General features: G+C 56.8%; 1 protein-coding gene across 7 annotated transcripts in view; it reads right to left on the bottom strand.

The window, feature by feature from the left end:
- Positions 1 to 9,638, bottom strand: part of LOC100858386 — a 37,681-nt gene extending 28,043 nt beyond the window's left edge. For 4 of the 7 annotated variants that reach the window (XM_046905063.1, XM_046905062.1, XM_046905064.1 and 1 more), the window contains exon 1: positions 1,791 to 2,148. In XM_046905063.1, coding sequence (XP_046761019.1) covers positions 1,791 to 2,125 — 335 coding nt within the window. In that variant the 5' untranslated portion in view covers positions 2,126 to 2,148. Of the gene's footprint in view, positions 1 to 1,790; positions 2,149 to 9,597 lie in introns of those variants that run through there. The other 3 variants (XM_046905067.1, XM_040655061.2, XM_046905066.1) reach the window with 2 other exon arrangements.
- Positions 9,639 to 18,205: the final 8,567 nt, after the last annotated feature.

The following is an 18,205-nucleotide window of genomic DNA, read 5'->3' as shown; positions in this document are numbered from 1 at the left end:
ACCACTCCCATAGGGACCTCAACCACCTCCACAGGGACCCCATAGGGACCCCAACCACCCCCATAGGGACCCCATAGGGATCCCAACCACCCCCATAGGGACCCCAACCACCCCCATACGGACCCCATACGGACCCCAACCACCCACACCACCCCCATAGGGACCCCATAGGGACCCCAACCCCCCCCACAGGGACCCCATAGGGACCCCAACCACCCCCATAGGGACCCCATAGGGACCCCCACCCCCCCCACAGGGACCCCATAAGGACCCCCACCACCCCCATAGGGACCCCATAGGGACCCCAACCACCCCCATAGGGACCCCCACCACCCACACCACCCCCATAGGGACCCCATAGGGACCCCCACCACCCCCATAGGGACCCCATAGGGACCCCAACCACCCCCATAGGGACCCCAACCACCCCCATAGGGACCCCATAGGGACCCCCACCACCCCCACAGGGACCCCATAGGGACCCCAACCACCCCCATAGGGACCCCCACCACCCCCACAGGGACCCCATAGGGACCCCAACCACCCACACCACCCCCATAGGGACCCCATAGGGACCCCAACCACCCCCATAGGGACCCCACAGGGATCCCAACCACCCCCATAGGGACCTCAACCACCTCCACAGGGACCCCATAGGGACCCCAACCACCCCCATAGGGACCCCCAACCCCCCCCATTGCTACCCCCAACCCCCCCCACAGGGACCCCATAGGGACCCCATAGGGACCCCAACCACCCCCATAGGGACCCCATAGGGACCCCCACCACCCCCACAGGGACCCCATAGGGACCCCAACCACCCCCATAGGGATCCCAACCACCCCCATAGGGACCTCAACCACCTCCACAGGGACCCCATAGGGACCTCAACCACTCCCATAGGGACCCCAACCACCCCCATAGGGACCCCATAGGGATCCCAACCACTCCCATAGGGACCTCAACCACCTCCACAGGGACCCCATAGGGACCCCCACCACCCCCACAGGGACCCCATAGGGACCCCAACCACCCCCATAGGGACCCCATAGGGACCCCCACCACCCCCACAGGGACCCCATAGGGACCCCAACCACCCCCATAGGGACCCCATAGGGATCCCAACCACCCCCATAGGGACCCCAACCACCCCCATAGGGACCCCATAGGGACCCCAACCACCCCCATAGGGACCCCCAACCCCCCCCATTGCTACCCTCAACCCCCCCCACAGGGACCCCATAGGGACCCCATAGGGACCGCAACCACCCCCATAGGGACCCCATAGGGACCCCAACCACCCCCATAGGGACCCCCACCACCCCCACAGGGACCCCATAGGGACTCCAACCACCCCCATAGGGACCCCCACCACCCCCACAGGGACCCCATAGGGACCCCAACCACCCACACCACCCCCATAGGGACCCCATAGGGACCCCAACCACCCCCATAGGGACCCCATAGGGACCCCAACCACCCACACCACCCCCATAGGGACCTCCACCGCCCCCATCGGGACCCCATAGGGACCCCAACCACCCACACCACCCCCATAGGGACCCCATAGGGACCCCATAGGGACCCCATCCGCCCCCATAGGGACCCCATAGGGACCTCAACCACTCCCATAGGGACCCCAACCACCCCCATAGGGACCCCATAGGGATCCCAACCACCCCCATAGGGACCCCCACCACCCCCACAGGGACCCCATAGGGACCCCCACCACCCCCACAGGGACCCCATAGGGACCCCAACCCCCACCCCCCATAGGGCCCCCCCCTCACCGGTGTCCCTGCGCCGCGCGGAGCTGACGACGCCGTAGGCTCCGGTGCCGATGGTTTCGATGACCTCGTAGTCGTCCCCCACCTCGAAGGTGACGTCGAGCGCCCGCGCCTTCAGTAGGGCCAGAGGACCCCCACTGCCCCCCGGGGGACCCCTCCCCACCGACGCCTCCCGCTGCCTGTCGGGGTCCGCCTCCGCCATGGGGTCTGCGGGGACGGGGACAGCTTCGGAGACACCGCGGGACACACGCGGCCCTACACCGACACACCGAGCCCCATAGGGAGGCACAGAAACCCCATAGGGGCACAGAAACCCATAGGGACACACAGAAACCCATAGGGGCCCATAGGGACACACCGAGCCCCATAGGGATGCATAGAAACCCCATAGGGGCACACAGAAACCTATAGGGACCCATAGGGACACACCGAGCCCCATAGGGATGCACAGAAACCCCATAGGGGCACAGAAACCCCATAGGGACCCATAGGGACACACCGAGCCCCATAGGGATGCACAGAAACCCCACAGGGGCACAGAAACCCATAGGGACACACAGAAACCCATAGGGACCCATAGGGACACACCGAGCCCCATAGGGATGCATAGAAACCCCATAGGGGCACACAGAAACCTATAGGGACCCATAGGGACACACCGAGCCCCATAGGGATGCACAGAAACCCCATAGGGGCACAGAAACCCCATAGGGACCCATAGGGACACACCGAGCCCCATAGGGATGCACAGAAACCCCACAGGGGCACAGAAACCCATAGGGACACACAGAAACCCATAGGGACCCATAGGGACACACCGAGCCCCATAGGGATGCATAGAAACCCCATAGGGGCACACAGAAACCTATAGGGACCCATAGGGACACACCGAGCCCCATAGGGAGGCACAGAAACCCCATGGGGGCACAGAAACCCATAGGGACCCATAGGGACACACCGAGCCCCATAGGGAGGCACAGAAACCCCATAGGGATGCACAGAAACCCATAGGGACCCATAGGGACCCATAGGGACACACCGAGCCCCATAGGGATGCACAAAAACCCCATGGGGGCACAGAAACCCATAGGGACGCAGAGGGACACACCGAGCCTCATAGGGATGCACAGAAACCCCATAAGGGAACAGAGAAACCCATAGGGACCCACACAGAAACCCATAGGGGCACTGAGAAACCCATAGGGACCCACACAGAAACCCATAGGGACACACCGAGCCCCATAGGGATGCACAGAAACCCCATAGCGGCACAGAAACCCATAGGGACCCATAGGGACACACCGAGCCCCATAGGGATGCACAGAAACCCCATGGGGGCACAGAAACCCATAGGGACCCATAGGGACACACCGAGCCCCATAGGGATGCACAGAAACCCCATAGGGGCACAGAAACCCATAGGGACCCACAGAGAAACACATAGGGACCCATAGGGACCCATAAGGGCACAGAGAAACCCATAGGGATGCATAGAAACCCCATAGGGGCACACAGAAACCTATAGGGACACACAGAAACCCATAGGGGCACATAGGGACACACCGAGCCCCATAGGGATGCACAGAAACCCCATAGGGACATACCGAGCCCCATAGGGATGCACAGAAACCCCATAGGGGCACAGAAACCCATAGGGACCCATAGGGACACACCGAGCCCCATAGGGATGCACAGAAACCCATAGGGACCCATAGGGACACACTGAGCCCCATAGGGATGCACAGAAACCCCATGGGGGCACAGAAACCCATAGGGACCCATAGGGACCCATAGGGACACACCGAGCCCCATAGGGATGCACAGAAACCCCATAGGGGAACAGAGAAACCCATATGGACACACCGAGCTCCATAGGGATGCACAGAAACCCCATAGGGGAACACAAACCCATAGGGACCCATAGAGACCCATAGGGACACACCGAGCCCCATAGTGATGCACAGAAACCCCATAGGGGGACAGAAACCCATAGGGACCCATAGGGACACACTGAGCCCCATAGGGATGCACAGAAACCCCATAGGGGCACAGAGAAACCCATAGGGACGCAGAGGGACACACCGAGCCCCATAGGGATGCATAGAAACCCCATAGGGGCACACAGAAACCTATAGGGACCCATAGGGACACACCGAGCCCCATAGGGATGCACAGAAACCCCATAGGGGCACAGAAACCCCATAGGGACCCATAGGGACACACCGAGCCCCATAGGGATGCACAGAAACCCCATGGGGGCACAGAAACCCATAGGGGCACAGAGAAACCCATAGGGACGCAGAGGGTCACACCGAGCCCCATAGGGATGCACAGAAACCCCATGGGGGCACAGAAACCCATAGGGACCCATAGGGACCCATAGGGACACACTGAGCCCCATAGGGATGCACAGAAACCCCACAGGGGCACAGAAACCCATAGGGACACACAGAAACCCATAGGGACCCATAGGGACACACCGAGCCCCATAGGGATGCACAGAAACCCCATAGGGATGCACAGAAACCCCATAGGGACCCATAGGGACACACCGAGCCCCATAGGGATGCACAGAAACCCCATAGCGGCACAGAAACCCATAGGGACCCATAGGGACCCATAGGGACACACCGAGCCCCATAGGGATGCACAGAAACCCCATGGGGGCACAGAAACCCATAGGGACCCATAGGGACACACTGAGCCCCATAGGGATGCACAGAACCCCATAGCGGCACACAGAAACCTATAGGGACCCATAGGGACACACCGAGCCCCATAGGGATGCACAGAAACCCCATAGGGATGCACAGAAACCCCATAGGGACCCATAGGGACCCATAGGGACACACTGAGCCCCATAGGGATGCACAGAAACCCCATAGGGGGACAGAAACCCATAGGGGCACACAGAAACCCATAGGGACGCAGAGGGACACACCGAGCCCCATAGGGATGCACAGAAACCCCATAGGGGGACAGAGAAACCCATAGGGGGACAGAGAAACCCATAGGGGGACAGAGGGACACACCGAGCCCCATAGGGATGCACAGAAACCCCATAAGGGAACAGAGAAACCCATAGGGACCCACACAGAAACCCATAGGGGCACAGAGAAACCCCATAGGGACCCATAGGGACCCATAGGGACACACCGAGCCCCATAGGGATGCACAGAAACCCCATAGGGGAACAGAGAAACCCATGTGGACACACTGAGCACCATAGGGATGCACAGAAACCCCATAGAGGCACAGAAACCCCATAGGGGCACAGAAACCCATAGGGACCCATAGGGACACACCGAGCCCCATAGGGATGCACAGAAACCCCATAGGGATGCACAGAAACCCCATAGGGACCCATAGGGACACACCGAGCCCCATAGGGAGGCACAGAAACCCCATAGGGATGCACAGAAACCCATAGGGACCCATAGGGACCCATAGGGACACACCGAGCCCCATAGGGAGGCACAGAAACCCCATGGGGGCACAGAAACCCCATAGGGACCCATAGGGACACACCGAGCCCCATAGGGATGCACAGAAACCCCATAGGGGCACAGAAACCCATAGGGACCCACAGAGAAACACATAGGGACCCACAGAGAAACCCATAGGGACCCACAGAGAAACCCATAAGGGCACAGAGAAACCCATAGGGATGCACAGAAACCCCATAGGGGCATATAGGGACACACTGAGCCCCATAGGGATGCACAGAAACCCCATAGGGACATACTGAGCCCCATAGGGATGCACAGAAACCCCATAGGGGCACAGAAACCCATAGGGACCCATAGGGACACACCGAGCCCCATAGGGATGCACAGAAACCCCATAGGGGGACAGAAACCCATAGGGACCCATAGGGACCCATAGGGACACACCGAGCCCCATAGGGATGCACAGAAACCCCATAGGGGAACAGAGAAACCCATATGGACACACCGAGCACCATAGGGATGCACAGAAACCCCATAGGGGCACAGAAACCCCATAGGGGCACAGAAACCCCATAGGGGCACAGAAACCCCATAGGGACCCATAGGGACACACCGAGCCCCATAGGGATGCACAGAAACCCCATGGGGGCACAGAAACCCATAGGGACCCATACGGACCCATAGGGACCCACATAGCCCCATAGGGATGCACAGAAACCCCATGGGGGAACAGAGAAACCCATATGTACACACTGAGCCCCATAGGGATGCACAGAAACCCCATAGGGGAACAGAGAAACCCATATGGACACACCGAGCCCCATAGGGATGCACAGAAACCCCATGGGGGCACAGAAACCCATAGGGACCCATAGGGACACACCGAGCCCCATAGGGATGCACAGAAACCCCATGGGGGCACAGAAACCCATAGGGACCCATAGGGACACACCGAGCCCCATAGGGATGCACAGAAACCCCATAGGGGCACAGAAACCCATAGGGACCCACAGAGAAACCCATAGGGACCCACAGAGAAACCCATAGGGACCCACAGAGAAACCCATAGGGACCCATAGGGACCCATAAGGGCACAGAGAAACCCATAGGGATGCACAGAAACCCCATAGGGGCACATAGGGACACACTGAGCCCCATAGGGATGCACAGAAACCCCATAGGGACATACTGAGCCCCATAGGGATGCACAGAAACCCCATAGGGGCACAGAAACCCATAGGGACCCATAGGGACACACCGAGCCCCATAGGGATGCACAGAAACCCCATAGGGGCACAGAAACCCATAGGGACACACAGAAACCCATAGGGACCCATAGGGACACACCGAGCCCCATAGGGATGCACAGAAACCCCATGGGGGCACAGAAACCCATAGGGACCCATAGGGACACACTGAGCCCCATAGGGATGCACAGAACCCCATAGCGGCACACAGAAACCTATAGGGACCCATAGGGACACACCGAGCCCCATAGGGATGCACAGAAACCCCATAGGGATGCACAGAAACCCCATAGGGACCCATAGGGACCCATAGGGACACACTGAGCCCCATAGGGATGCACAGAAACCCCATAGGGGGACAGAAACCCATAGGGGCACACAGAAACCCATAGGGACGCAGAGGGACACACCGAGCCCCATAGGGATGCACAGAAACCCCATAGGGGGACAGAGAAACCCATAGGGGGACAGAGAAACCCATAGGGGGACAGAGGGACACACCGAGCCCCATAGGGATGCACAGAAACCCCATAAGGGAACAGAGAAACCCATAGGGACCCACACAGAAACCCATAGGGGCACAGAGAAACCCCATAGGGACCCATAGGGACCCATAGGGACACACCGAGCCCCATAGGGATGCACAGAAACCCCATAGGGGAACAGAGAAACCCATATGGACACACCGAGCACCATAGGGATGCACAGAAACCCCATAGGGGCACAGAAACCCCATAGGGGCACAGAAACCCCATAGGGGCCCATATGTACACACTGAGCCCCATAGGGATGCACAGAAACCCCATAGGGGAACAGAGAAACCCATATGGACACACCGAGCCCCATAGGGATGCACAGAAACCCCATGGGGGCACAGAAACCCATAGGGACCCATAGGGACACACCGAGCCTCATAGGGATGCACAGAAACCCCATAAGGGAACAGAGAAACCCATAGGGACCCACACAGAAACCCATAGGGGCACTGAGAAACCCATAGGGACCCACACAGAAACCCATAGGGACACACCGAGCCCCATAGGGATGCACAGAAACCCCATAGCGGCACAGAAACCCATAGGGACCCATAGGGACACACCGAGCCCCATAGGGATGCACAGAAACCCCATGGGGGCACAGAAACCCATAGGGACCCATAGGGACACACCGAGCCCCATAGGGATGCACAGAAACCCCATGGGGGCACAGAAACCCATAGGGACCCATAGGGACACACCGAGCCCCATAGGGAGGCACAGAAACCCCATAGGGGCACAGAAACCCATAGGGACACACAGAAAACCATAGGGACCCATAGGGACACACCGAGCCCCATAGGGATGCACAGAAACCCCATAGGGGAACAGAGAAACCCATATGGACACACCGAGCCCCATAGGGATGCACAGAAACCCCATAGGGGGACAGAAACCCATAGGGGCACACAGAAACCCATAGGGACGCAGAGGGACACACCGAGCCCCATAGGGATGCACAGAAACCCCATAAGGGAACAGAGAAACCCATAGGGACCCACACAGAAACCCATAGGGGCACTGAGAAACCCATAGGGACCCACACAGAAACCCATAGGGACACACCGAGCCCCATAGGGATGCACAGAAACCCCATAGGGGCACAGAAACCCATAGGGACCCATAGGGACACACCGAGCCCCATAGGGATGCACAGAAACCCCATAGGGACCCATAAGGGACCCACTGAATCCCATAAGGGCACAGAGAAACCCATAGGGACCCATAGGGACCCACATAGCCCCATAGGGATGCACAGAAACCCATAGGGACCCATAGAAACCCATAGGGAACCCATAGGGACACATCGAACCCCATAGGGGCACAGACAAACGCATAGGGGCACAGACAAACCCCATAGGAGAGCCCCATAGGGACCCACAGAACCCCATAGGGATCCCAGTGTCCCCATAGGGACTCAGAGAACCCCATATGGACCCCAGTGACGCTACAGGGACCCACAGAACCCCATAGGGATCCCAGTGTCCCCATAGGGCTCCACAGAACCCCATATGGACCCCAGTGACCCCACAGGGACCCAGAGAAACCCCATAGGGACCCAGAGAACCCCATAGGGATCCCAATGTCCCCATAGGGACCCATAGAAACCCATAGGGACCCACAGAACCCCACAGGGACCCAGGTGGCCCTATAGGAGAGCCCCATAGGGACCCAGAGAACCCCATATGGACCCCAGTGACCCTACAGGGACCCACAGAACCCCATAGGGATCCCAATGTCCCCATAGGGACCCATAGAACCCCATAGGGACCCATAGAACCCCATAGGGATCCCAGTGTCCCCATAGGGACCCAGAGAACCCCATATGGACCCATAGAACCCCATATGGACCCATAGAACCCCATAGGGACCCATAGAACCCCATAGGGATCCCAGTGTCCCCATAGGGCTCCACATAACCCCATATGGACCCCAGTGACCCTATAGGGACCCACAGAAACCCATAGGGACCCAGAGAACCCCATAGGGACCCAGGTGGCCCTATAGGAGAACCCCATAGGGCCCCACAGAACCCCATAGGGATCCCAGTGTCCCCATAGGGACCCAGAGAACCCCATATGGACCCCAGTGACCCTACAGGGACCCACAGAAACCCATAGGGATCCCAACGTCCCCATAGGGACCCATAGAACCCCATAGGGATCCCAATGTCCCCATAGGGACTCATAGAACCCCATAGGGATCCCAGTGTCCCCATAGGGCTCCACAGAACCCCATATGGACCCCAGTGACCCTACAGGGACCCATAGAAACCCCATAGGGACCCAGAGAACCCCATAGGGACCCCGGCGTCCCCACTGGGACCCCGATGACCCTATAGCAACACGGAGAACCCCACAGGGACCCCATTGTCCTCAGTGGGACCCACAGGACCCTATAGGAGAACCCCACAGGGACCCCAACTTCCCCATAAGGACCCAGATGCCCCCAAAGGGATTCAGTGGGGCACAGCCAGGGGACCCCCCGAGTGACCCCACCGCCCCACATGAACCCCACAGCGCCCCACGGACCCCACAGAGCCCCACGGACCCCACAGAGCCCCACGGACCCCACTCACCGCCCTCCACCGCCGCTCCCGTTCTGTTCCCGGATGTCGCCGCGGCGCCCAATCAGCGCTCAGCTTTCAAGCCACGTTCCCGCCCCCTTGCCTCTAGCAGCCAATCGGCGCTCAGTCCACCGCCCCGCCCCGCCCCCGTCGTTAGTGGGCGGGCCTAAAAACCCGGAAGTATCTCCCGGTCGCTATGGAGCAGAGCGGCGCATGCGCAGAACCCAATCTTCCTTCTAAGGGGCTCCGTTGGGCGGGGCGAAACCGGAAGTGACGTCGGAACGGGGGAGCGGGCGGACCGGAAGTAGGACCTGAACACGTGGTGTCGTGGGGGGGGTGGCGGTGGGACGCATCGATCCCGTGTGGGCGTGACGCGTGTGTGACACGTGTGTCATATGTGGACGTGACAGCCGGACATGTGTGTGTGTGTGACATGTGTCACGTGTGTGCCATGTGTCACGTGTGTGCCATGTTTGGGTGACACCCGGACACGTCAATCCTATGTTAAGTGACACGTGTGTCCCATGTTCGGGTGACACATGTGTCCCATGTTCGGGCAACATGTGTGTCCCCTGGCAATGTGACATGCGTGTCCCATGTTCAGATGACACATGTGTCCCCTGGCAACGTGACGTGTGTCCCATGTTCAGGTGACACGTGTGTCCCATGGCAACGTGACATGTGTGTCCCATGTCCAGGTGACACGTGTGTCCCATGCTAAGATGACATGTGTGTCCCATGGCAACGTGACACGTGTGTGCCATGTTCGGGTTACATGTGTGTCCTATGGCAACGCAACACGTGTGTCCCATGATTGGGTGACATGCGTGTCCCATGGCAACGTGACACGTGTGTGCCATGTTCAGGTGACACGTGTGTCCCATGGCAATGTGACACGTGTGCCATGGCAACGTGACACGTGTGTCCCATGTTCAGGTGACACGTGTGTCCCATGTTCGGGTGACATGTGTGTCCCATGTTTGGGTGGCATGTGTGTCCCACGGCAAAGTGACACGTGTGTCCCATGTTTGGGTGACGTGTGTCCCATGGCAACGTCACGTGTGTCCCATGATTGGGTGACATGTGTGTCCCATGGCAACGTGACACGTGTGTCCCATGTTCAGGTGACATTTGAGTCCCATGTTCAGGTGACATGTGTGTCCCATGACAACGTGACACGTATGTCCCATGTTTGGGTGACATGTGTGTTCCCCGGCAATGTGACATGTGTGTCCCATGTTCAGGTGACACGTGTGTGCCATGTTCAGGTGACACGTGTGTCCCATGGCAACGCAACATGTGTGTCCCATGTTCGGGCAACATGTGTGTCCCCTGGCAATGTGACATGCGTGTCCCATGTTCAGATGACACATGTGTCCCCTGGCAACGTGACGTGTGTCCCATGTTCAGGTGACACGTGTGTCCCATGGCAACGTGACATGTGTGTCCCATGTCCAGGTGACACGTGTGTCCCATGCTAAGATGACATGTGTGTCCCATGGCAACGTGACACGTGTGTGCCATGTTCGGGTTACATGTGTGTCCTATGGCAACGCAACACGTGTGTCCCATGATTGGGTGACATGCGTGTCCCATGGCAACGTGACACGTGTGTGCCATGTTCAGGTGACACGTGTGTCCCATGGCAATGTGACACGTGTGCCATGGCAACGTGACACGTGTGTCCCATGTTCAGGTGACACGTGTGTCCCATGTTCGGGTGACATGTGTGTCCCATGTTTGGGTGGCATGTGTGTCCCACGGCAAAGTGACACGTGTGTCCCATGTTTGGGTGACGTGTGTCCCATGGCAACGTCACGTGTGTCCCATGATTGGGTGACATGTGTGTCCCATGGCAACGTGACACGTGTGTCCCATGTTCAGGTGACATTTGAGTCCCATGTTCAGGTGACATGTGTGTCCCATGACAACGTGACACGTATGTCCCATGTTTGGGTGACATGTGTGTTCCCCGGCAATGTGACATGTGTGTCCCATGTTCAGGTGACACGTGTGTGCCATGTTCAGGTGACACGTGTGTCCCATGGCAACGCAACATGTGTGTCCCATGTTCGGGCAACATGTGTGTCCCCTGGCAATGTGACATGCGTGTCCCATGTTCAGATGACACATGTGTCCCCTGGCAACGTGACGTGTGTCCCATGTTCAGGTGACACGTGTATCCCATGCTAAGATGACATGTGTGTCCCATGGCAATGTGACATGTGTGACCCATGTTCGGGTTACATGTGTGTCCCCTGGCAACGCAACACGTGTGTCCCATGTTTGGGTGACATGTGTGTCCCATGGCAACGTGACACGTGTGTCCCATGTTCAGGTGACATTTGAGTCCCATGTTCAGGAGACACGTGTGTCCCATGACAACGTGACATGTGTGTCCCATGTTCGGGTTACATGTGTGTCCTATGGCAACGCAACACGTGTGTCCCATGTGCGGGTGAAACATGTGTCCCATGCTAAGATGACATGTGTGTCCCATGGCAACGTGACACGTGTGTCCCAGGACAATGTGACACGTATGTCCCATGTTCGGGCAACATGTGTGTCCCACGGCAACGTGACACGTGTGTGCCATGTTCAGGTAACATGTGAGTGCCACAGCAACGTGACATGCGTGTCCCATGTTCAGATGACACGTGTGTCCCATGGTTGGGTGACATATGTGTCCCCCGGCAACATGACACGTGTGTCCCATGTTTAGCTGACACGTGTGTGCCATGTTCAGGTGACACGTGTGTCCCATGGCAACGTGACACGTGTGTGCCATGTTCGGGTTACATGTGTGTCCCCTGGCAACGCAACACGTGTGTCCCATGTTTGGGTGACATGTGTGTCCCATGGCAAAATGACACGTGTGTCCCATGTTCAGGTGACACGTGTGTCCCATGTTCAGGTGGCATGTGTGTCCCACGGCAAAGTGACACGTGTGTCCCATGTTTGGGTGACATGTGTGTCCCAGGGCAACGTGACATGTGTGTCCCATGCTAAGATGACATGTGTGATCCAATAGCAACGTGACACATGTGTCCCATGTTCAGTTGACACATGTGTCCCATGTTCGGGTGACATGTGTGTCCCATGTTCAGGTGACACATGTGTCCTATGGCAACGCGACACGTGTGCCCCATGGTTGGGTGACATGTGTGTCCCATGGCAACGTGACACGTGTGTGCCATGTTCAGGTGACATTTGAGTCCCATGTTCAGGTGACATGTGTGTCCCATGACAACGTGACACGTATGTCCCATGTTTGGGTGACATGTGTGTTCCCCGGCAATGTGACATGTGTGTCCCATGTTCAGGTGACACGTGTGTGCCATGTTCAGGTGACACGTGTGTCCCATGGCAACGCAACACGTGTGTCCCATGTTCGGGCAACATGTGTGTCCCCTGGCAACGTGACGTGTGTCCCATGTCCAGGTGACACGTCTGTCCCATGCTAAGATGACATGTGTGTCCCATGGCAACGTGACACGTGTGTCCCATGTTCAGGTGACATGTGTGCCCCAGGGCAAAGTGACATGTGTATCCCATGTTCGGGTTACATGTGTGTCCTATGGCAACGCAACACGTGTGCCCCATGGTTGGGTGACATGTGTGTCCCATGGCAACGTGACACGTGTGTGCCATGTTCAGGTGACATTTGAGTCCCATGTTCAGGTGACATGTGTGTCCCATGGCAACGTGACACGTGTGACCCATGTTCGGGTTACATGTGTATCCTATGGCAACGCAACACGTGTGCCCCATGGTTGGGTGACATGTGTGTCCCATGGCAACGTGACACGTGTGTGCCATGTTCAGGTGACATTTGAGTCCCATGTTCAGGAGACACGTGTGTCCCATGACAACGTGACATGTGTGTCCCATGTTCGGGTTACATGTGTGTCCTATGGCAACGCAACACGTGTGTCCCATGTGCGGGTGAAACATGTGTCCCATGCTAAGATGACATGTGTGTCCCATGGCAACGTGACACGTGTGTCCCAGGACAATGTGACACGTATGTCCCATGTTCGGGCAACATGTGTGTCCCACGGCAACATGACACGTGTGTGCCATGTTCAGGTAACATGTGAGTGCCACAGCAACGTGACATGCGTGTCCCATGTTCAGATGACACGTGTGTCCCATGGTTGGGTGACATATGTGTCCCCCGGCAACATGACACGTGTGTCCCATGTTTAGCTGACACGTGTGTGCCATGTTCAGGTGACACGTGTGTCCTATGGCAACGTGACACGTGTGACCCATGTTCGGGTTACATGTGTGTCCTATGGCAATGCAACACGAGTGTCCCATTGCTGGGTGACATGTGTGTCCGATGTCAACGTGACATGTGTGTCCCATGTTCAGGTGACATGTGTGTTCCCCGGCAATGTGACACGTGTGTCCCATGTTCAGGTGACACGTGTGTCCCATGGCAACGTGACACGTGTGTCCCATGTTCGGGTGACATGTGTGTCCCATGTTTGGGTGGCATGTGTGTCCCACGGCAAAGTGACACGTGTGTCCCATGTTTGGGTGACGTGTGTCCCATGGCAACGTCACGTGTGTCCCATGATTGGGTGACATGTGTGTCCCATGGCAACGTGACACGTGTGTCCCATGTTCAGGTGACATTTGAGTCCCATGTTCAGGTGACATGTGTGTCCCATGACAACGTGACACGTATGTCCCATGTTTGGGTGACATGTGTGTTCCCCGGCAATGTGACATGTGTGTCCCATGTTCAGGTGACACGTGTGTGCCATGTTCAGGTGACACGTGTGTCCCATGGCAACGTGACACGTGTGTGCCATGTTCGGGCAACATGTGTGTCCCCTGGCAATGTGACATGCGTGTCCCATGTTCAGATGACACATGTGTCCCCTGGCAACGTGACGTGTGTCCCATGTTCAGGTGACACGTGTATCCCATGCTAAGATGACATGTGTGTCCCATGGCAATGTGACATGTGTGACCCATGTTCGGGTTACATGTGTGTCCCCTGGCAACGCAACACGTGTGTCCCATGTTTGGGTGACATGTGTGTCCCATGGCAACGTGACACGTGTGTGCCATGTTCAGGTGACATTTGAGTCCCATGTTCAGGTGACATGTGTGTCCCATGACAACGTGACACGTATGTCCCATGTTTGGGTGACATGTGTGTCCCACGGCAACGTGACACGTGTGTCCCATGTTCAGGTGACACGTGTGTGCCATGTTCAGGTGACACGTGTGTCCCATGGCAACGTGACACGTGTGACCCATGTTCGGGTTACATGTGTGTCCTATGGCAACGCAACACGTGTGCCCCATGGTTGGGTGACATGTGTGTCCCATGGCAACGTGACACGTGTGTGCCATGTTCAGGTGACATTTGAGTCCCATGTTCAGGAGACACGTGTGTCCCATGACAACGTGACATGTGTGTCCCATGTTCGGGTTACATGTGTGTCCTATGGCAACGCAACACGTGTGTCCCATGTTCAGGTGACATGTGAGTGCCACAGCAACGTGACATGCGTGTCCCATGTTCAGATGACAGGTGTGTCCCATGGTTGGGTGACATGTGTGTCCCCTGGCAACATGACACGTGTGTCCCATGTTTAGCTGACACGTGTGTGCCATGTTCAGGTGACACGTGTGTCCCATGGCAACGTGACACGTGTGTGCCATGTTCAGGTGACATGTGTGTCCCATGGCAACGTGACACGTGTGTGCCATGTTCAGGTGACATGTGTGTCCCATGGCAACGTGACACGTGTGTGCCATGTTCAGGTGACATGTGTGTCCCATGGCAACGTGACACGTGTGACCCATGTTCGGGTTACATGTGTATCCTATGGCAACGCAACACGTGTATCCCTTGTTCGGGTGACATGTGTGTCCCATGACAACGTGACACGTGTGTCCCATGTTCAGGTGACATGTGTGTCCCAGGGCAAAGTGACATGTGTATCCCATGTTCGGGTTACATGTGTGTCCTATGGCAACGCAACACATGTGCCCCATGGTTGGGTGACATGTGTGTCCCATGGCAACGTGACATGTGTGTCCCATGTTCAGGTGACACGTGTGTCCCATGGCAACGTGACATGGGTGACCCATGTTCGGGTTACATGTGTGTCCTATGGCAACGCAACACGTGTGTCCCATGTGCGGGTGAAACATGTGTCCCATGCTAAGATGACACGTGTGCCCCATGGCAACATGACACGTGTGTCCCATGACAATGTGACACGTATGTCCCATGTTCGGGCAACATGTGTGTCCCACGGCAACATGACACGTGTGTGCCATGTTCAGGTGACATGTGAGTGCCACAGCAACGTGACATGCGTGTCCCATTTTCAGATGACACGTGTGTCCCATGGTTGGGTGACATGTGTGTCCCATGACAACGTGACACGTGTGTGCCATGTTCAGGTGACATGTGTGTCCCAGGGCAAAGTGACACGTGTATCCCATGTTCGGGTTACATGTGTGTCCTATGGCAACGCAACACGTGTGCCCCATGGTTGGGTGACATGTGTGTCCCATGGCAACGTGACACGTGTGTGCCATGTTCAGGTGACATTTGAGTCCCATGTTCAGGTGACATGTGTGTCCCATGACAACATGACATGTGTGTCCCATGTTCGGGTTACATGTGTGTCCTATGGCAACGCAACACGTGTGTCCCATGTGCGGGTGAAACATGTGTCCCATGCTAAGATGACATGTGTGTCCCATGGCAACGTGACACGTGTGTCCCATGACAATGTGACACGTATGTCCCATGTTTGGGTGACATGTGTGTCCCACGGCAACGTGACACGTGTGTGCCATGTTCAGGTGACATGTGAGTGCCACAGCAACGTGACATGCGTGTCCCATGTTCAGATGACACGTGTGTCCCATGGTTGGGTGACATATGTGTCCCCCGGCAACATGACACGTGTGTCCCATGTTTAGCTGACACGTGTGTGCCATGTTCAGGTGACACGTGTGTCCCATGGCAACGTGACACGTGTGACCCATGTTCGGGTTACATGTGTGTCCTATGGCAATGCAACACGAGTGTCCCATTGCTGGGTGACATGTGTGTCCGATGTCAACGTGACATGTGTGTCCCATGTTCAGGTGACATGTGTGTTCCCCGGCAATGTGACACGTGTGTCCCATGTTCAGGTGACACGTGTGTCCCATGGAAACGTGACACGTGTGTCCCATGTTCGGGTGACATGTGTGTCCCATGTTTGGGTGGCATGTGTGTCCCACGGCAAAGTGACACGTGTGTCCCATGTTTGGGTGACGTGTGTCCCATGGCAACGTCACGTGTGTCCCATGATTGGGTGACATGTGTGTCCCATGGCAACGTGACACGTGTGTCCCATGTTCAGGTGACATTTGAGTCCCATGTTCAGGTGACATGTGTGTCCCATGACAACGTGACACGTATGTCCCATGTTTGGGTGACATGTGTGTTCCCCGGCAATGTGACATGTGTGTCCCATGTTCAGGTGACACGTGTGTGCCATGTTCAGGTGACACGTGTGTCCCATGGCAACGCAACACGTGTGTCCCATGTTCGGGCAACATGTGTGTCCCCTGGCAATGTGACATGCGTGTCCCATGTTCAGATGACACATGTGTCCCCTGGCAACGTGACGTGTGTCCCATGTTCAGGTGACACGTGTATCCCATGCTAAGATGACATGTGTGTCCCATGGCAATGTGACATGTGTGACCCATGTTCGGGTTACATGTGTGTCCCCTGGCAACGCAACACGTGTGTCCCATGTTTGGGTGACATGTGTGTCCCATGGCAACGTGACACGTGTGTGCCATGTTCAGGTGACATTTGAGTCCCATGTTCAGGTGACATGTGTGTCCCATGACAACGTGACACGTATGTCCCATGTTTGGGTGACATGTGTGTCCCACGGCAACGTGACATGTGTGTGCCATGTTCAGGTGACATGTGAGTGCCACAGCAACGTGACATGCGTGTCCCATGTTCAGATGACAGGTGTGTCCCATGGTTGGGTGACATGTGTGTCCCCTGGCAACATGACACGTGTGTCCCATGTTTAGCTGACACGTGTGTGCCATGTTCAGGTGACACGTGTGTCCCATGGCAACGTGACACGTGTGTGCCATGTTCAGGTGACATGTGTGTCCCATGGCAACGTGACACGTGTGACCCATGTTCGGGTTACATGTGTATCCTATGGCAACGCAACACGTGTATCCCTTGTTTGGGTGACATGTGTGTCCCATGACAACGTGACACGTGTGTCCCATGTTCAGGTGACATGTGTGTCCCATGGCAACGTGACACGTGTGTGCCATGTTCGGGTTACATGTGTGTCCTATGGCAATGCAACACGTGTGCCCCATGGTTGGGTGACATGTGTGTCCCATGGCAACGTGACACGTGTGTGCCATGTTCAGGTGACATTTGAGTCCCATGTTCAGGTGACACGTGTGTCCCATGACAACGTGACACGTATGTCCCATGTTTGGGTGACATGTGTGTCCCACGGCAACGTGACACGTGTGACCCATGTTCAGATGACATGTGTGTCCCATGTTCGGGTGACACGTGTGTCCCATGTGCGGGAGACGT

The sequence above is a fragment of the Gallus gallus genome, chromosome 36 (assembly GCF_016699485.2).
Source record: "Gallus gallus isolate bGalGal1 chromosome 36, bGalGal1.mat.broiler.GRCg7b, whole genome shotgun sequence".
Classification (NCBI taxonomy): Eukaryota; Metazoa; Chordata; class Aves; order Galliformes; family Phasianidae; genus Gallus; species Gallus gallus.
Note: the sequence above shows the minus strand (reverse complement) of the source record. Positions and strands in the feature narration are given on the sequence as shown.